The sequence below is a fragment of the Vigna unguiculata genome, chromosome 5 (genome assembly GCF_037176805.1).
Source record: "Vigna unguiculata cultivar grain cowpea cultivar isolate G323 ecotype 2 chromosome 5, ASM3717680v1, whole genome shotgun sequence".
NCBI lineage: Eukaryota > Viridiplantae > Streptophyta > Magnoliopsida > Fabales > Fabaceae > Vigna > Vigna unguiculata.
Window position 1 is genome coordinate 52,368,477 of NC_140796.1, and position 21,691 is coordinate 52,390,167.

At 31.3% G+C, this 21,691-nt stretch overlaps 4 protein-coding genes across 5 annotated transcripts; 2 read left to right on the forward strand and 2 right to left on the reverse strand.

Moving 5' to 3' along the window:
• Positions 1-3,017: 3,017 nt before the first annotated feature.
• LOC114183899 (uncharacterized) lies at positions 3,018-3,922 on the reverse strand. Its single transcript, XM_028071075.2, has 2 exons — positions 3,463-3,922; positions 3,018-3,361 (listed from the first exon to the last, which is right to left on the reverse strand). The coding sequence occupies exons 1-2, from the start codon at positions 3,829-3,831 to the stop codon at positions 3,185-3,187; spliced, it is 546 nt and encodes a 181-aa protein (XP_027926876.2). The 5' UTR covers positions 3,832-3,922; the 3' UTR covers positions 3,018-3,184.
• A 1,598-nt stretch (positions 3,923-5,520) lies between these two features.
• LOC114183622 (Chaperone DnaJ-domain superfamily protein) lies at positions 5,521-9,000 on the forward strand. 2 transcript variants are annotated; one of them, XM_028070704.2, is made up of 5 exons: positions 5,521-5,947; positions 7,242-7,401; positions 7,896-7,928; positions 8,135-8,229; positions 8,377-9,000. In XM_028070704.2, the coding sequence occupies exons 1-5, from the start codon at positions 5,600-5,602 to the stop codon at positions 8,605-8,607; spliced, it is 867 nt and encodes a 288-aa protein (XP_027926505.1). In that variant the 5' UTR covers positions 5,521-5,599; the 3' UTR covers positions 8,608-9,000. The 2 variants fall into 2 exon arrangements, with proteins under 2 accessions (XP_027926505.1, XP_027926506.1); XM_028070705.2 differs by lacking the exon at positions 7,896-7,928 and having other exon boundaries at positions 5,525-5,947.
• Positions 9,001-9,491: 491 nt separating this feature from the next.
• TOC75-III (translocon at the outer envelope membrane of chloroplasts 75-III) lies at positions 9,492-14,302 on the reverse strand. The gene is made up of 7 exons (XM_028072382.2): positions 13,086-14,302; positions 12,289-12,510; positions 12,084-12,191; positions 11,784-11,975; positions 11,438-11,686; positions 10,105-10,359; positions 9,492-10,002 (listed from the first exon to the last, which is right to left on the reverse strand). The coding sequence occupies exons 1-7, from the start codon at positions 14,202-14,204 to the stop codon at positions 9,763-9,765; spliced, it is 2,385 nt and encodes a 794-aa protein (XP_027928183.2). The 5' UTR covers positions 14,205-14,302; the 3' UTR covers positions 9,492-9,762.
• A 4,671-nt stretch (positions 14,303-18,973) lies between these two features.
• Positions 18,974-21,179, forward strand: LOC114184202 (uncharacterized). The gene is made up of 4 exons (XM_028071479.2): positions 18,974-19,106; positions 19,453-19,764; positions 19,869-20,723; positions 20,871-21,179. The coding sequence occupies exons 1-4, from the start codon at positions 19,025-19,027 to the stop codon at positions 20,912-20,914; spliced, it is 1,293 nt and encodes a 430-aa protein (XP_027927280.1). The 5' UTR covers positions 18,974-19,024; the 3' UTR covers positions 20,915-21,179.
• Positions 21,180-21,691: the final 512 nt, after the last annotated feature.

Consider the following 21,691-nt stretch of genomic DNA (forward strand, 5'->3'; position numbering starts at 1 on the left):
TTAATTTTATTTGAGTTTAAATTTTATTTTAATTGAGTTTAAATTTTGTTATAGTTAAAATTATAATCATCAAGGACGTGAATAAGTGTTGTAGTTGAAAAAATAATAATTACATTTATTTTCAATTAAATGATGTTATTATTAAAAACACATGTAAAAAGTGAAATTTTAATTATATTAACTTATATTTAAGTTTTATTTTGAAATAAATTCATTTAAGGTGAATAAATGACACAATGAACCATTTTAAAAAATCCCGAATAAGTAGTTCAAAATTTTAGAAGAAATGAATATGATTAGAATTAATTTGGAGAACGTACTTACACGTGTTGAGTAAATGATTGACCACTTCAAGATAGGGTTTTATTCTAGATCATTGTCTACAAGGTCAAATACAAATACAATACAATAATCTAATTTTTAAAATACAATTAATATTAAGAGTTAATTAATGTATAAAGGTTATTATTATAATCACATGTAAATTTTCCATTCTCCTTTAATCAACGGACTAAACCTGTGGACTCCAGTATTAAATAGCCACTTTCTTAGATTCTCAATTCATCAATTCACTGTTGATTCTGATTTCTGGTCTTCTATATATTTTTTAAAGGGATTAATTAATTCAGCTCATAACATTTTCAAAATCATACACATTCATTACAATGGATTTCAGTGAATGCAAGTTGTAGCAGATAATTTGAAAAACAAAATTATCATTTATTTATACTTTTGATTTAAGTCAATATCATTGTTTCGTATCCATATATTTTATATTAAAAAGTAGTAGGTTTTTGGCAGTTTATAAATTTCCAATCTCTTCATTAAATGTTTGTTAATATTCATATATATTAACTTTACATATCCGTAGAATGCGTAAAACCATTCATATGCATCTACACCAACTAATCTCACCAAACATGATAATAAAAACACAACCAAAAACCTAATATTTTTCATTACATCACATGAAATAACTCATTGGTCTATTCTGTATTATTGATGGCACGCCTTAGCAATTTAATTTAAATATTTCAATATATAATAATATATTTGAATTTAAAGTTTATAATTTATTATAATATTTTAATGTGCTACACAATATGTTATCTTTTCATTTTTGTTTATTTAAATTTGAATTTTTGTAGGTTATTATTACTTTTCGTTAAGTTGTTTTTTCTTCAATTTATTGAATCAGAAGCCAATATCCTACGATGGAAGTTTTGGATATCACAAACATTACAAGTTTCACCACCACAAACATTAATTTCTTTTTTTTAATATAATGAGCTCTAAAAAATTTAAAATTTAGTTGAATGTCTACACTTCAATTTTTTAATGATGTGACTGTTAATTAATTTATATGAACTTTATCTTACTCGTAATTTTGTATAGTTCTATTTATTGTGCTCTAGTTGTTAATTATATGATATTAGTGACAAGATAACATTATCGTTCGTAGGCTGATATTGCTTACTTGGTAAACCTATTTCTATCTAATTATTTTCTTAATTTTCAACTCATAAAATTCATTACTAAAGTAATTAAGATGGTTTCAAGAAGTATATATTTTAATCTAATTAATTTAAATGATTAGATGTTATATGATTTAACTTTATGTAGATAATCTGTTACTCGTTATTTTTATTTTTATTTTTTGTATAGTTACACTAGCTGAAGTAACATTTTTATTTTTGCTTTGAGCTTGTAATAGTATATTTTATAATAACGGTACTGTTCTTTATGAATACAGTAATTAATTCAGATAAGCATGATCTCCTCCAAACTGGAACTTTCAAATTGATTAAATATAAGGTTAAATAATTTTTGGTGTACTTTCAAATTTTAGTTCATTAAAATTAGTACCTTAATTTGTTTTCTTCTGTGTTTTAGATACCAATATTTAATAAATATATTATTTTGGTTTTGAGAAAAAAAAATATATTACTTTTAGATAGACAATGTTAAAATGCAATCGTCATCCTTATACATTTGCCTGTGTCTCAGCATTTGATACCTTCAAAATTAATATGTCAACGTAGCTAATATATATCATGTTCATATTACGATATTTATTAAATTTTAAATACCAAAATTACTAATTTTCTTTTGGAGATAATAAGTTCAATAAAGGTTAATTTTGAAGTCGGGAAAATTTTATTTAACCCCTAAAAGTACTAATAAGTATATATGCGATTCCAATTTATAACAAATGAATACAATACAAACATTTAATTGATTATTTAAAAATCTCTCCCTCTCCCTCTCTTTGTCGTACGTGTGAGATAAATTATTTTTAAATCACTAATCAACCATATTTTTTTAATTTATAATTTGTGAGTGTTTTTCTTAGCTGTAAGTTCTAAAATATATAAACATTTTATTTTTTCAAAATTAAGTTTGTCAAAATAATTACATCAGAATTCATTACATCAATTTTAATGGTTTTCCAAACATGTTAACACTGGTCAACTGAAATAAAAGTTAACCTTAATAACTATAAACAATACAGTAAAACTATAAAAGAATATTCGGTAACAATATAATAAACACATAATTGTAAAATAATGTTACAACAAGTTGTAACAAAGGAATTCGCTAATCCCTATCTTCCATTTTTTTACAAAGACCTTTATAATATTACATTTTGAGTGTTTTAAAACAATTATACCTATAGGTCACTAAAGTTTTATTCCCAATCAAATAATTGAATGCATTAACAAAATTTATAAATGCATGATCACATACATTTATTCTGTTTTTATAAAGAATATAAGGTGACAAACCACACCTTATCCAACAGTTTTATATTTCTAGCCAAACATTTTTTTAATCTATTATTTGTCCAGTAATAGTATGATTAGGATATGACATCAAAATTTTGATGATTAATAGCTATAAAAACATGATAAACAAAAACATGTTTTGATGGTGTCTTCTGCTCTGCATCTTCATCGAATTAAATTCAAATAAAAGCCAATAATGAACAAAAAGGACAAATGAAAGGCCAATCATCGTTTCCTATGTTGCAATGAATTTCTTTAACTAATAATCCGACAACATCGTAAATTACTCACTATCCACTGTTAAAACATGTCTGGTTTGAAAACAGTGAAAACTTAAAAAGGTGACAGTAAAATTGGATTTGAAAGCAAGGAAAGATGACCTGAAATTGGTTCTTATCTTAATCATCTTTCTCTTCATCCTCTTCCACAACCTTTTGCCCAAATCCTCTGGGTCCAGCTCTGGCTCTTCCCACCACCTTCTTTTTCTTCTTCTTCCCCTTTTTACTTGCTTCTTCCTTCTCAAACTTCTCCTTCTCTCTCTTCTGCAGGAAATCCACCACTGCTAGATAAATCACCTGCAAATGCAACACAAACACAGTACAAGCTTTCAGAACATGACTACCTCACTTCAAACAAATTAAGATTTTTTGGTTTTTTTTTGCAGAATTTTACTTACCCCAATAGTGATGGCGGATAGGCCAAGGAAAGCCAAAAAGAAAAGCGCGGATACGACAGTGGCCACCCCTTGATCGGTGGTTGGGTACAACTTCTCCACAGCAGCCGCCGTGGTTTCCGCCGTAGAGATAACATCTTCGGCGGCGGCGGCAGGAGGAGGAGGAAGAAGAATAATGGGTCGGAGTGGGTTGTGAAAAAGGATGGATTTTTTGAATGGGGTTGTGATGGGGAAGTTTGATGAGAGAGATGGAAGAGTGGTTGTTCTGAGAGGGTGGTATGAGTGCAGAGAAGAAGAAGAAGAAGAAGAAGAAAGAAAGGTTGTAATGTGTGGGGAAGATGAGATTAAGGAAGATGCAAATCCTGTGGCCATTGCTGCAATTCTCACCACAGTCTCAGCCAATCACTTTTCTTTATCACACGTGGCACCGCTTTCTGATTATTGCTGGAAGGACTTCTCCAACGGGATTTTGAAGTTCTACTATCACTATAAGAGTCCTTTGTTATGGGCCCATTAACTCATGGTTCAAATTTTTTTCTTGTTTTTTATGTCTGGGCTTTTAATTTCTTCACCTCCAAAATTTCTTCGCGCACCTCTTCAAATTTTTAAAATAATATTTGTCCTTTAAAAAAGTGACTTTTGGATTATATTTTTTAGAAAGTTTCAGAAACAAGTTTTTGGAATTTTCAGAAGATAATTTAAAAGCAGAATATTTGGATTGAAATTTTTAAAGAATAGGAAACATGTGAAATATATTCTGAAACAAAATTTTCGAAATGAGATTTTCAGAAAAAATTCCAGAATTTGTATAATACCTTTTGGAATGATTTTTCCAAAATAAAGAAGATCTATAAAAAGTTTCTTTTAGAACATATGAAATATATTGTAGAAAGAACTTTTTAAAATAATTTTTCCTTTTTTTTTCCCATTTTTCTCTTCTTCTCCTGCAGTATTCTTCCATTCTTTTTCTTTCTCAGCTGTAATGATTTAGTAGCAGCACAGTGGTTGTGTGCACAATGACAAAGAATGTTTGTTATTTTTCCTTTTTCTTTTTGGTACAGTTAGCAATTGCGAGAGTGAAAGGAGCAATAGTATCTATAGCATGTTATACTCAAATATAGACCCAAACACATGAAAGCCCATTTACAAATGCAACAGACGTGTAAATTTTTTTTACATTATTCCCAAAATAAAAGGTATTATAATTTTGTTTAGTAAATTTGATATCTATTCAAGAATCAATCTTTGTGTATAATATAAGAAATAACATTCCCTACAATATTAAATGCCAGGGTAAAGCTATTAGGAAATACTTCAAATTGCAATTTATACGGGGTGATAATATACTCTCTCTTTTTTCACGTTGAATATTTTTTTCCCATATAATTCTATATTTTATTCATTATATGACATGGCTTGTAGATTTTTTATATCAAATCAATCTAATAGTCTGACTTTGATTATTTACCTGCTTTGATATATTTAATTATTTTTATCAGCCCTTACATTTCTTCAAGCAATTTTAAATAGAATGTGATATTTATTACTTATAGTTAAAATTAATATTTTCAAATATGAATTCAATTTTAACTCTTCAAAACAAAATGTATAATTAGAACACAATATTTACTCTTTATGTATATTTATTAATAATAAACACTAGTATGTGATACGATTAATTCATAAGGGGAATAGGCATATATATGTAAATAAATGCATTATATTAGATATAAAAAAAAGAAGAAAATATTGCATAAGATTGGATGAATATTACAAAATAATTTGAGTTGTTAATTGTTTATATTATTTTTTTTTCAATGGATGTTGTTCGCTGCCATGAATAAAAATCGGTTAAATAATGTGTAATTTAGTGGAATAAAATGGCATCATGAAAATATTTTAAAATTTATAATTTTTAGACACCAAAATAAAATTCACCCTAAAAAATATTATGGATTTTCTAAATTTAGCGGGTAAATTAACAGAGACAGAGGTAATTAACAATGAAGATTTATTCATTTTTTTTTTTTTGTGTGTTTGGTGTTAAAGGAGTTAAAAGAAGTTTGGGACATTGAGTGATAAGAGAGAGATGTTGGTGTTTGAGGAGGTTGATGGAGAATCCTATGAATGAGTCGAAGCGATGAGAGAACAAAGCTTTGGAGATAAGATGCATGGAATAACAGCAACTCTCTCTCTCACTGCAAACACTTTTCTTTGTTGTTCCCACAACACTCACCTTTCTCTCAGATCTCTTCAACCAAATTGTTGCATACCCACTTCTAAACTTAGCTATTCAAGTCGTTTTCACCATTTACAGTGGAAGCAGCAGAGAAAAGAAAGATGGGGCAATAGAATGATGGTGGTGAGAGCAAGGCGTGGCGAGTCGCCGTACGAAGTTTTGGGTGTGTCTCCATCCGCAACTGTCGGCGAAATCAAAAGGGCGTATCGGAAACTTGCTCTTAAGTATCATCCTGATGTCAATAAAGAGGTGATTACTTTGTTTAAATCTAATCAGTGTTGTTGTTCTCTCAACATTCTGTGGATTTGAAAATTAGTTTTGATAATGTTAAGGAGATTTGACAATTGTTGGTTTGTTATTCTGATTGAGTTAAGTTATCGAAAGTTAGGTGGAAAAGTAAATATTTTCCCCATATTTTATTATCTGTTGTGATAAAGAGACATAGACATTGCTTATAATTTGGGGAAGCTTTTGACAATTAGAGGTTTTTACCTTTATCAGGATGTTAATCGATTTGAATTTTTTTCTCTAATGTTTAGTTTCCGGGGTGGGGGGATCCTATTTTGTAGCTGAATACTTCACTTTGGATAAATTTAGGTTCTGTGGTTTTTATTCTCATTGTCTCTGGTGGAAGTTTTTGCCAAATTGTCCCATCAATTTTGACTTGTTTATGTCGTGCAAAATTGAAGAATTAACCAAAAATGGATAGGTACAGTTCCGTTGCAACATGCCAGATTCTCTTTACCGTGTATTCTGTATTGATGGTCTTCACAGCTTTTGCAAGATTTCAAATGTGGCGAGCAAAATTTTGGTGTTTGATCAAGTCACTGTTGTTTTGCACTCTCAATTTTATAAACATGGCCACTAGGTTGATTATATATGGCTTGTTGTTCTTCTGTGAAGAGAAAATTCACATAATCCGTTTGGCTGTTACAAGGTTTAAGTAATTTGTGTCCATGACTCTATTGCCATCAGAAATTGCATGTTTTCTCAGAATTCTGTAAATGGACATTTTCTGGTCTAGATCCACCGTTAATATGTTTCATGATTGTTCACTATCCTTCTCAGGAAAGAACATTCATCCCCTTTACATGTATATTAGTTCTCAAAAGCTGAAAAATACGTGGATCTATGATGATTAATAAACCAAATGTCACATACCAGATAGTGACAAAAAATCTATGATCCTCACTTATTGCACTTGTAATTGGTTCGCTGTCTTCCAATCTTTGTATTTTCACTCTTTTAGTTTGTTTTACTATTTTACTTTAAGTTCCAGGCTAAAGTTATGATAGTGGCAGTGTCCCTGCCCCCCAAAAAGGAAAAATATAAACTGGAAAAGAAAATGAACCATGATCTGGAGGAAGAAGTTGTGGTAAAAGTTTGTTGAATGCATTATGCTGAAAGCCCTTCAATAATGCAACTGTTCTATTTTGGATTGTATGTTAGTAATACTCGCATTGATTTGTGTATTAAGTAATAAATTCCCGGAAGATTGGAGTCTTTAGTGCTTACTTATGTATGTTAAAGTTTCTTTTCACAGGAAAAGGCACAGGAGAAATTTATGAGGATAAAACATGCATACAATACATTGCTAAATTCCAGTTCCCGCAAAAGATATGATTCTGGAAGTCAAGGTTATGATTTTTCTCAAGGAAGCCAAAGTAGGAGTGCACAACCTGAAGAAGAATTTTATGGACTAGGTAAAGATTGATAATCACATGAATCTTATTTGAGTATCTATCTACGAGACTTTACTTTTGAATACGTTCTTCATGCTTATTATTGCTGTTGCACATTGGCTTTGACACCATATCAAAGGATTATAGGTTTAGGATCAAGTAAGAGGGAAGAGGAAGAACAGCTGGAATCGAAGTACCAAACTGAAATATATTACTGATAGTATTTAATGTTTTGAATGATACATTAATTTAACAATCCTGTTTATATTATTAATTAGAGTGATTAGTGATCACTAGTACTACCTGATCAAGAACTAACCATAAGACTAAGTGCCTAAACAAATCCAAAAAGAAGTTGTAAGTTAATCCAAAAATTCTTAGGTATTAAATCGAATATTAAGACTTTTAAACATATGTAGTACTTATGTTTATTATGTGCTTCTTGTCCTATCATTTTATCAAGCTAGTTACTTTTTGGTTTAATCTTCTTATAGTCCTACATATTAATGATGCAGGTAATTTTTTGAGGGATGTTCAAATAACAATAGGTAGATATATACTCTCTGGTAGACATCATGGATCATGTTGGCCCTAAGTTTAGCCTGTATTCATTACAAATTCTCCCGGGCATTGGTTGCCCCATATAAATCTACCAACAAGGGGAAAGGGATGTGTGTCTCTAGTATATTGCAACATAATTTTGTAATTCCCTTCTCTTTAGTGTTTGAGACCTGTCTGATTTTGTTTTTTGCAGAGGACTTCTTTAAGGATCTTCAAGAAGAATTCAGGAATTGGGAAGCAAACGCTGCTTCAGAAGGAAAACCAAAGAGTCTGTGGGAGGAATTGGCGGTGAGGCTCCCTGTTTAAATCTTCATCTGTTTATTTCTTTTAATTATAATGTACATACTTTCTATATCACCTGATATAACATCGGTGAAAAAATCAATGTAATAGAGCCCAAGTAACCGATGTAGTATTCTAAATTTTCCCTTTCAGGAAATAGGAGAAGAATTTGTGGAGTTCCTTGAGAAAGAACTCAATATTACAGATCAGAATGATGATTACGAGACACCTCAGGGAGAAAATGCATCCAAATTTTCTGGGAGAGAGACGCCAAGCGGTAGTAGTAGTCCAGGTGAAGCTAGCAAAGGCAACAGAAGTGTTGAGGATAACCTTGAGGAAATAGAAGCCACTCTGGCTCAGTTGAAAAAAGAATTAGGCTTGTAGCATAAAAGGATTAGGTTCTTCCATTTTTGGTTTAAGGTGAATTGAGGTGAATTATTCTCTCTCTCTCTCTCTCTCTCTCTCTCTCTCTCTCTCTAGTTTCATTTATTTGGGTGGTTAGAGGAATTACACTAAAAGCTAAATCATGGATGTATTGGGTTTGTAAAGGGATTATTCAATTCATAACTAAAATATCTATACAAACTATTTGGATTTTTAGGAACAATAACATCTACAAAAGGAGAGAAAAATGAAGACTTAGTGTGTCCTGGATTTTCACGAGCTCCGGTTCATTTTCTACATACATAGCAAGCATTGTAATACTAATGATTTACAATATGATTATAAACCGTGGTTTGAACTTAATAAACAACCGATTTATCGTACTGATATATTTTCATATCTATGTGAAGAAAACAGCAGATTAGAATCTTTGGTTGAATGTACTGTATTAGATAAGACAAGGACTGAAAGTATTTCAAAGAAATGGAATAAGACGAATGTTAAAATTTCGTCTTAAGTAGTTCTGGCATTTGTGAAAAAGATTTGTAAACAGCCCAATAAAAAAGATTGGTACCACTAAAAATAGAGAAAAGAAATATATAAAGAAAATTATCAAGAATGGTTTAGCATAAGGTTTTTATGACAAATCAAGGACTCCAACGAGAGAATGGACTCGATTTGTTTATGTACAGGACATAATTATAAAATAATGAAACTACTTATACATCTATCTTGCTTCAACAAAAATCTAAATATAATACAAATAAAAGATCAACGTTTTTTAGTGAAGTGGGAGTACAAGTTAAAACCACAAGAAAAATCCTCCAAAACCTATATTAAAGAAAAAGACAACCTTTTAACCTCAAATAACTTGACAATCATACTTAGCAAGAGATAAAATTTATTTAAGAGAATATTAGGATCCATTTTTTTTCTCACGGACTGTGCATTGATGACTAGCCGGAAAAATAAAATCCAATTCATCGCCACGGTAATAATTACGCAGAAGCCTCTACCAATTTTAGGAGAAACAAACAAAAACACCGAGTATACTGGTCTAGTACACGTAAGTTGTGAGTATCTATAGCCTCCAAACCCCACTAACCAAAAGAAGAATGCCGACTGTGCAATATACTAATGTCACTACTTTGCACCTCAGAACCTCTCTCCGAAACGGAAAAATAATGCACCAGTTCCTGAGTTGTGATCAACGGCATATTCTGCTCTCACTAGACCAAGTTTGACACCAAGACCATAAGACGAACCATGACCAAGTCGCCTATAAACTTCGGTGGGATTCCCTTTCACACTCTTTGAACTTCCTAGGTCGTTGCCGTGTTCTGCAAATGCATACACATGCGTACTTTTAACAGGTATCCGTAACTCAGCTGCAAGCTGCAGAAATAAACAGATAAGATGGTTAAACATGATCTCTAAGTAACAAAACTAAAATCAACTTTGAGAATCATAAAATGGGTCCAGTCTTCTGGTTCCTACCTCGAGGATGTTTCTGGCCGCTCCAATCTCACCCATGTTGTATCCCCTTACAGAATAGGGACCCCCCAGAGTAAAGGCATCATAGCTGGGGAGATCACCTACACAACCACCATAGTGGCCGTGGAGAACAAGAACTGGTGGCGGTGGTTTACCGGCCCCTTCTTCCACGGACATCAACTGGACGAATCGTGTCACTGTTAGCTGATGACGATTAAAGAACGGGAATTGACTGCCAATGCCAAGGCCTTGATCCACCTGTAGTTTGCATATATTTAAGAATGCATTATCAGAAAACATAGCCATAACATATTCAAAAATTCAGAAAACACCAATGTATTGTCCTCAAAGGTACAGCAATTTAGTAGGCTTGCACTAGGAGGTTTGGCTGAAAATGTGTTATGGATGGAACTCAATGGCATTGATTTATCCACATATCCAACACCAAATTACGGGGATAAGGCTTAGTTGTTGGTTAAAACAACTGCTTTCAGGGCAGAAAATGACAGCCCCCTAATAACTCTAGCCTCGGTATCATCCTCTAACATAGATTGCACTAATAGATTAGGTATACTTGAAAAAAAAGCTTGGAACATCTTTAATCCATCTGTGCTTTCACTTATTAATAGTAAGACAAGTTTACTTCCATGAAAACGTGCCAGTGTGGTGTTCCCAGGGCCAAAGGGAATAAATTATAGAGGCCAAATCATACTTATAGAATAGAAAATATCTAAGCTAAAATTTTGAAATACATTTACATTTGAAATACATTTACACACACTATGGCACCTGCATAGAAATTATAGGCTCTGCACCCCTGCTTGATGCACATTCCATCCTTGTCTTCAAACTTTTAGGATATTCTTTCCCCACCAAAGTCAAGCTCAGACTTGGCGAAACAAAATGCCAAGAGCATCTTCACACACACATATATAAATGGGAAGGGATCTACTAATTTAATAACTTTTTATTGGATAATTGAATCATATATTATATTAAGATTATTTAAGATTATTAAGAAAAATATAAACCATAGAACAAAATCTTATATCAATCTAAAATTATTTAATACTCCATTGATATACCTCAATTTGACAATATATACTTAAAAATAAAAATAAAAATAAGATTCACCTGACTACTTAAATTGTCTAATTTTGACAAAATTTGACAAACACACAGGGTAATATAAAGTTATAACTTAATGGTTGGATCGATATAAATCATGTTTTCTATAAAGAAATATAATTTTTTGAAAGTTTCTAAATATCACAAAACTGATAGGAACGTATAATTTATCCATGTACATAATTACAAAGGCACTGAGTGTAGTCACCTGGAACATATTTCTGTCTCCAACAACAGTTCCATTCACAAAACGTGTGTTATCGCGTGTGATATTTGCCTGTAAAAATGCCATGCGATCAATGCCAGTACCACTGAGAGTGGTTGGAGGTCCATCAGCACTAATTCCTCCACTAGGTAATACTCTTTGACCATTTGAACATATATGACTACTTTCATCACGTGTCGTTATCTCTTCCATTACAAGTCCATAGGTGAATTTACTCTGACGTGTGAAATTCTGCATGGCGCACAAAACAAAATAATTAGTTAAAATTACCAATGACCCAAAAGGCCAACCCAAAGTTCATTTAGTTGAAAAGACCAAATGAAATTACCTCCGTGATATTAGCTTTAACACCGGTACGATCAACCCAAATTGGGGGCACTTCATCCACACCTGGTCCCCCAGTAAACACAGGACTCAGCTTTCGGCTATTGAAGCAGCTCACACGGAGAGTACGGTTACGTGGATAGTACACACCATCCAAATATGGATGCACATACTCTAGCTTAAATGCAAGATCATCCTGAAGCAGAATAAATGGGGCATATTGTGATACCGATGCCAATATCACTAAGCAACTATTGGCAGGATCAAATTAAGGAACTCATAGGACAAGCTCAAGGATACCTACCTGGGGATTCAAGAAGTTACTAGTTGTTATAGAACCATTAACAGATCTATTCAGTCCTTGCAGATTCCTATGTTCAAAACTAACAGTACCACCTGGCTGAAGTGAAGCCTACACAAATTTGAATAGAAAATAAACAAATTAATTAGACACAAATAATTCATCACTTGTTAAAGAGAATTGATATTTGTTAGACAGAAATAAATACCAGGGTGGGATGCCCTCCTCGTCCGGGGACAATACTCCACTCAGTACTGACTTCAGCCGACTTCTGTTCTAACTCCTTTAACTTAATTTCAACAATTATACCTCCTTCATTTTTCTCATCAGGCCTTGGATTCACCTCAATATTTGAAAACAAAGCAAGGGAGTTCACATTTCTTAAAGCTTGCTTCCCGGCTTCAATGTTGAAAGTGAAACCTGGGCGTAGCTGTGAATCCAACACAAACATCCATGAAGTTAGTAACACAAATCAATGAACAGATAAAACAACACAAAAACCAAACATAAGGAATAATATCATAACAAACTAGTAAACACATAATACGCTAATTATTAGAATTTGTGCTTAAAACTTGACCTCTGAAAACCAACTTCTAATGGAAGGGTCACCCCTCACTTGTATACTTTAATATAGCCACATGGCTAGTCAATGTGCAATTTTCAACACCCCTTCAAGTTGAGGATTAACAGCTCGATAGGCCCAGCAACAATAGCTAGAATAGACTTTATATTCCATATTAGAATTTGGGTTCAGGTGTATCAAGATCTTATGAAACTGCTTTTTGAAGTGAAGATTATTCCCTACACATACACTTTGATTGGTATATAACTAGTTGAAATGAAATCTCCAACACTATATCATGTACAAGAAGATAATCATGTAAAGTAGCTCTTGATCACACTAAACACATCAATTGCACAGATAACAAGCATTCATAACCTACCCCAATTAACCAGAAAACTCCAATACAACACAGCCTACACGTATCCTACAATATATACCTGCCGAGGAAGCTCTCTTTGTATCACTGGCACTTGAGTGTTCCCTTCAACAACATTGCCAAGCTTATCCTGGAACTGAATATCCAATTTGGTGATATCCCCTTCAACAACCTCGCAAACAACTTCCTTGGTGTTAAGATTCCCAAAATTAACCACCTGAGCACACGCATAGCCTTCATCATGGTACCACTTTTGCACTCGGTCCCTGATCCTCTGCAGCAACCTAGCACTGACCATGCCTTGTCTCTTGAGCATTTCAAGAATCTCATCGTGCACATGCCTCGGCAAGAGACACGGCCTCGCCCTGTCGATTCTCCTCTTGTATTCCCTCTCCTGACTCAAATAGTACTCCAATCTCTCTTTATCAGTCATATCAGAATCCATCTCAATAGGCTTTGTCTGCTGCATCAACCCCACATTGATGCAGCGAAACCCATCCGCAGACTGCCACGTGCTCTCGCTGAACGAAATGGTAACCCCTATTGTTCCATCAGGGTTGGTTTTCCCTTCCAAATCAACCTTCTCAAACATGCCAGAAGTTGCGAGAGTCTCCAACTCCTTCTGAAGCTGCGCCTTCGTGTAAACCCCACCAGGCCTCAGCGAAACCATCTCGAAGAACGAGTCCTCGGAGCCCACTTTCACTTTCCTGTTCCGATCGAAGAACATGATCTCGGAAACCTTGTACTTCTTGAACCCACTCATTTTGTTCAACTGGACCACGATGTTCGCGGGCAAGCCGTGCGAATCCCATTCCTGAGACTGAGATTCGTCGGCAATAGCAGCGAACATTCTAGACAAGAACCCTCCGTTTTCTCCGCCGCCGCCTCCATTTCCGCCGAACCATCCTCCATCTCCACCAGCTCCGCCGCCGCCGCTGTTTCCTCCGCCTGCGAGGGGGTTAGAGAGGAAGGGGGTGAGAGGTGTGCAGTGGAGGAGAATGGAGGCTGCGGAGGAGATGGCGATGGCTTTGAAGAGCGGCGGAGGAGGCGCCGAGGGATTTGAATCGTTGGGTTTGGAAGGTAACAGGTTGCATTTGACGGAAGAAGATCGAGAAAGTTTGGTGCGGCGAGAGGGTAGAATGGCTGTGCTGAGGTTGTTAGAGGCAGCGAAGGACGACATTGTTGAGCTTAAGGTTGCAGATTGGATAAGAGAGAGAAATGGAGTGAGGAAGAAGGGTTTTTGATGGGTTTGGTTTTTTATGTTTTCCTTTCTCTTCCTTTCCCCTATGTTATATGTATCTCTCCATCACCACCATTTTACAATTTAGTGATACAAAAACAATATAAATTATATAAATAAAAAGGTACAATATTTAAAAATACACAAACATACCAAACCGGTATTTATCAAGGGATGGCAACACAGGCTTTTCGTTATCTTATATTCATCTTCATTTCCTATTTGGATTTCTTAACTCAATTTTTAAATCAATTTTTAGTCTTCTTATAATCCACTTCTTCACCATATCACTAGAAAAAGGAAAAATGAAAAATGAAAAAAACTACTATTAAAGAAATAAGACAAAAATGAAAAATGAAAAATTTACCATTAAAAAAGTCCAAGGAATATTTTCTATATCCTTGTAAATTTTGTCTCTTATTTATAGATATGAAGGAACTATTTCACTATTTTTCAATTTTTTTTATTATTTGTTAAAATCATTATGATAGTGGAATTATTATTAGAAACAAGAATTATGGACTAACATTATTGACGAAAAACAAAATTTCATTTTATTTATTAGAATATCTAAAAATATTTATTATTATTAATTTTTTAGTAAAATAACAAAATTTTAAACATAAAAAAATAATAAGAAGTTATAAATAAATTAATGTTATTAAAGAATAATAAAATTTCTCTTTTGTCCTCTCATTTCCTCGACGATTTCATGAAAAAGCATATTTATTTGGACACTCGTATTTTTCTTTCTATTTGAAATAATTATTTAAATGTATCCTGTCCATTCTTTAAAATAACTATTTTTTTCTATATGATTTTAGAATCAAAACTTTATTTTAATAGAATATAGAATATAAAAATCTAAAAAATACTTTTTAAAAAAAACAATATGAAATTGAATAGTTAAATTAAAGCTATTAAATCCCATTTATCTAAATAATTTGATAAAACGTAGAAACACTCATAAACTTTAAATTAATATGTATAGAAAAATTTTCTTTTATTCTTTCTCTATTTAAAATTGGAATTTTGTATCCCACTTATTCTTAATCCATTTTGAACAAAGATCCAAAAGACATATATTCAAATAGTAGCCTAGTTGAATGGTTGTCAAATAATAAAATTATTTTAGCAAAACAAAATTTCTTTTTAAATAAAATAAAAATTAATAATAAGAGAATAAAGAAGATAAGTTTTTTATATTAATTAGTAAATAAAAAATTATATTATTTAAAACTTAGATGATTGAAAATATTAAAGATTCTCGTGTGAAAAGAAAGTATATAATAAATAGAATATTAAAACAAAGTAAAAATATTTAATTGATATACATCATTTCAACATAACTATGCACAAAGGTTAAAATAAGAAAAAAAAAATCTTAACAGATATAAATGATTTTGATGGTATCATGATGGGTATGACAACGGAAAGATATGTACATTCACATTATCATCATCTTTATCTCCCTACCTAATTAAAAAAAAAGTTGGATATTACTATGTCCATACTTTGTTAATACAAATTCTTTTTGTCAAAATGGAACACATTCAAACAATATTTATGAAAACAAATTTATCTATCCTCTCTAATTTAGGTCAATAGATGGTTCACTAAAAATAAAAAATACATATTTATAAATATGATGCATATATAAATGAAAAATATAAGAAATAAAAACAATAATTTTTCATAATAGATGACACTACCTTTTATAGATCAATAACTTTAAACAAGTGAGATGACGACATAAAAAACATATCAATAGATTTGAATTTAAATGTTACTGCAAATTTTGTTAACTAATATATATATATATATATATATATATATATATATATATATATATATATATATATATATATTTATATTTATATTTAACTTAGTATCATATTCTGAAGCCAATTCTATCTAGCCCATAATTTGTTATTGACAATCTCCAAGCAACCAATTATAGTTATTATTTCACAACAATTTTAGCACAATAATTCAATATGCAGACCTTAATGAATCTCTCTTTACATAAAAATTTAGAGAGTAAAAGCAAAGATGTACTAATAAAGGAAGAATAAACTTTATGAATTTATCGATAAACATGTAATAGCGAACTTGATTGCATACTTTTATTAATAAACTTATTTTATATTAAATGAGTGCACATCTTCTCATACATTAATTTTGACACAAATATTAAATGAATGTTGTATCTTTCAATACACATTCTCCAATCTCTACCAACCAAAAATGTTTTATAAGAACATGCATTTTTTGCATAACAAATAGGTGTATGTTTTTATCTTAACAATTTTACAGATGTCTTAAGCACAACTTTACATCTTCAAACAAACGTCTTTAGACTCCCTCACTCTTCTCATACACCCACCTCTTTTCATCCTTCCAATAAACTTTGTGTGTTATGTGTTGATGCTACATAACCATATCAACACTATTATATCACAATCTCATGTCCCTTTTCTCTCAACCTCATTGAAAAAATAAAATTAAAAGATGAATGAATGAAAAATTAAAAGTCATTTTGAATTACCAAGACATTTTGTAATATTTTGAAAAATAATATTTTTAATTATGTAAATTATATATATATATATATATATATATATATATATATATATATATATATACTAGTGAATACACAGGCGCTGTCGTGCTGTGTGTTCGCATTTTTTAATTTTCAAGAAATTTAAGTTAAGATCAATAACAAATATATAATTTTTAAAATAGTTGTTAAATATAAAATTAAAAAAAATATGTAAAAAGAAAATTTAAATAATGATTTAAGACGAAGAGATTTCTAGAAAAATGATTAAAAGTAAATTATTTATAAAATAATTAATTTTTAAAATAACTAAGGATAAAATGAGTATTATGAAATGTGGATACAAAAAAATAAATTCTCTTTATTATTACTAACGAACACACAGACGCACATGTATATTCACATTTTTTAATTTTCAAGAAATTTAAAATCAATAACAAATAACAAATATATAATTTTTAAAATAGTTGTTAAAAAAATTAAATAATGATTTAAATAATAATTAAAAAAAATAAGATATGTAAAAATAAAATTTAAATAATGATTTAAGACAAAAGATATTTGTAAAAAAATGATTAAAAAGTAAATTATTTATAAAATAATTAATTTTTAAAATAATTAAGGGTAAAACAAGTATTATGAAATGTGGACACAAAAAGAGGAATCACTTTTATTGTTATAGATAGATAGATATAGATATAGATATATATAATAATTTAATATATAATTAAATATTTCGTTGTAAATTTTTTAAGTAAATATTTTAAAATGGTCAATCTTTTAGTGTTTGATAATTTTTATTTTTTTTTCATCGTCCAACATTTTGACTTTTTCAGAATCTATTATTTATATTGATTTCATATTTTTTTGTTATCTAACTTTATATTTTTAGATAGTTTAATCAACAACTTTTACATTGTTCAACATGTTTATTATTTAGGAATCTACTATTTACGTTTTTTTACATTGTGTAATCAATATTTTATTTAAAATTAATTTTTATTTCTTAATTTTGATTAACTCAGACTTAGTATATTATTTAAAATAATTATATATAATATATCTTTTTAAAATATTAATAACATAAATACATTTTCATCATGAAACAAATTAAAAGATTATTATTTATTTGTATACAATATAATATTTATATTAAATTTAATTATCCTTGAAATTTAAAATTAATTTAATAATTATACATAATTTTTAAAACCAATGCATTGCACGATTAGAAATACTATTACTAATATTAGCGTAAACACAGGCGCTATCGCGCATGTGTGTATGCATTTTTTGAATTATATTTATAATTGATGGTATTGTAATGTTATTAAGTTAATGAACAAAATAAAAGTATATTTATAAAAATTAAAGTGAACTGTATGAAGAAAATATGAGAAAAATAACTGTTAGATGAATAGTAGGAGAAAAAAGAAAAAGGAGATAAGTAAATAGTTTTATAAAAACTTGTAAAATTAACATTAATTTTTAAAAATTTAATAAATAATTAAATTGTAAAGGGTAAAGTTGAAATTGTGAAATGTGGACACAAAAGAGGGAATCCCTTTTATATATAGTTATAGATGATATTGTAATGTTATTAAGTTAATGAACAAAATAAAAGTATACTTATAAAAATTAAAGTGAAAAGTATGGAGAAAATATGAAAAAAATAACTGTTGATGAATAGTAGGAGAAAAAAGAAGAAGGAGATAAGTAAATCATTTTATAAAAATTTGTAAAATTAACCGTTAATTTTTAAAAATTTAATAAATAATTAAATTGTAAAGGGTAAAGTTGAAATTATGAAATATAGACATAAAAGAGGGAATCCCCTCTGTGTATAATTATAGATAAGGCTAGACTAAAGGAAAAAATTTGATGACTAGGATAGGGTTAATCTTGAGGCACGAAATTTTTTTATCATCTTGACCTGGTCAACTTACTATATCAGGTATGCGATAATTTGAGGGGATTAGCAGAAAGAAAAATGACTAGTAGTCTCCACCTGTAGAAAATGAGCCCTAAAAAATATGTCCCATGGCGTGCAAGAACCGCGGAACCAATTGATTTACCACTCTTCATTCTGTGTTAAATTTCTGCCTATTATTTATTAACCATAGATGAACAATTATAAAAGCAGAGTTATTAAAAAATCTGAGGGAAATTGCAATACAGGGAAGGAAAAAAGTCAGAGAAAATGCCTGAACGTACCTACAAACATATTGATATTGCAAGAAGTCCTACCAGCAGCATCGCTAGCGTGGAACATTTCCTCCGAAGTAATCTTTAATTTCTCAACATTCAAGAATATATCATGGCTTTAGACATAGCTTAATCATGTTACATAAGCTAGTTACTAACAAAAGGGCATGTCACTGCCATGAAGCAATTGAATTTTAAACCATGCATTTGTTAAGCTGGTAATTAGGAAAAAATGCGATATCAAAGAAAATAAACCAGATATTGGATTCTTTCACATATCATAAACTCTATCAAATGCTTGTTATTTTTCTCCTCCTCACACATGCAAATGTACATTTTTTTTTTCTCTTTCTCTCTTCTTTGATTTCAATGGTGTGGAAGGATTTGTTTCCAAAATCACATTCTAAGTTCCCGTGATTCCAGGTGCAGGAGGGGATTCTTCTAGGATGTCACCAACCTGCTCTTCCCCTTCCTCTCCTATGAGGCCTCAGGACTCGGAAGACGACCAGGGCCTCTATCAGAAGAAATCAGTCCTCACCAAAGTGAAACAAAAGGCTAGGAAATTGTGTAACAGCCTCAGCAAGAAAAGAATAGAGGACGAGAATGTCACACCCTCTAATGGTGCTAGGTTTGTAGATGAAGAGGATGTTAGGTTTGCAGATGAAGAGGAGGAGGAGGAAGATGTTGAAGAAGAAGAAGAAAAAGAAGAAGATGCTGAATACCTTGGAGCTCCTAGTAATTAATACACATCATTGAACAAATTATTATTTCTCCTCGCCCCTTTGTTTATTATTCATTTTCACAAGGACTTAATATAACTCGTGAATTTTACATTTCAGTGTATGAATCAGCGCAGGCACCTGAGACATACAAAGAAAATGCAAGGCAACATCCAAGGGCAAATCCAGTAATCTCTGAGAAGCACGTTTTGAACAACGCTATCAAACTAGGAATGCAGGAAGATCAAGAAAAGACAAGTGCTGATGTCAATCCTAAATTCACTTCAATGACTCAACCTGATACTACAACAATAGCAGCATCTTCAACCAACGCTTCTGCAACCTTAGCTCAGAAAATGATACCTGCCTATGCTGAAGGGTCACTTGCAGCCAACAGCATCCCGTCCCAAAATTCATCTGTTTCATCATCTCGGCTGCAACATTCATTTTCCTCACCTGCTTCAAAGAGTAGGAAGAATACGAGCCAAAACGTTGCTCCAGTCAATGATTATTTGAAGAACACGTCTGGAAAAGAGTATGATGTCCAAATTGAGTCTCCAGAGCAAGATTTGTCATCTTCATCTGCTTCAAAGAGTGGGAATATTACACAGAAGACTTTTTCACTCAAAGATTCAATGAACAGGTCTGAACAAGGGAATGATGCCACAAATATGATTCCATTTCAAAAATCATCATCCTTCTCAGCTGCTTCAATGAGTGGGAAAAACACAAGCCAAAAGAGTGTTTCGGCCAAAGATTATTCAACGCGCAAGTCAAGGCTACGGGATGATGAAAAAACTACGTCTCACCTTCAGGTGACATCTGGAGAAAATGATCCAAGCAGAACTTCTAGTAATGCAGGCATGATGGACAAGGTGAGAGGAGCTGTAAATTCATTTCTCGGGAATGAGGAGCCATCAGAAGAATATGGAGTCAAAATTCCTACTACACGCACTTCATCACAAACTCAACAAGGTAAAAACTATCATTACATATGCACCTTTCTGCCATATATCCTATATATCATATCTGTTTGATACTATCATCTTCTTTTCATGCAAAGCTCTTTTTTCACTACATAAAATCTATAATATTCATGTGATATTGTAGTATATTTTGCAGTTGTTGAGGATGAGAACCGTGGGAGAATTCTACAGACAAATTAAGTCCTCCAAGGATGGCCTTCATGCAACTTTGTATATGACAACACGCTTTCTTTTTTGCCATGTTGTGTATGTATATAATAATAACCAGACCCGAAAAGTCATTTCCAATGTTTTGTAAAATTCAATATATGGAATAAACTGTGTACCATTTATCCACAGAAATGAGTGCAATGTGCACCGTGTATACTTTTACTAATTTATAGAAGGATTCATCAGAAAAACAGTGTATTGTCATTGCAACTTTGGCTGATTTTATGGCTTAGTGTTTGGTGGTATATGATCTCTGAAGAATAGAATTTTCTTTTAACGGTAATGTAATTGTTTTTTTATCAGTGTCTCTGAAGAATAGAATAAAAAAGAAAGAAAACACTGCACAAATTTACGATACTGAAGTCCTTTTACTGTCGCTTTTGTTACTAAGTTAAGACAACAAGGTGCTGCCTATAGAATGGTAAGAACTTCTCAGTCTCATATTTGAGTTTTCGAGTGTGTTTTGTATGGAATATTATAATCATTGGAATAAAACAAGATAAATTTATTATTTCATATTTGAATTTTTTACCAGCTATGCATAAGTCAAATAAACGGCCTCTTTATGTTTCTGAACCAGCTATGCATAAGTCAAATAAACGGCCTCTTTATGTTTCTGAAAACATCTCAGACTTATAAGAGTTGGTGTGTGCATAAATTAATTGGTTAAATGAACTATAATTTTTGAATTTTTTTCCTGCAGTACTATTTCTTAACGATTCATCCAAGTTAATTGAAACCTCAAAG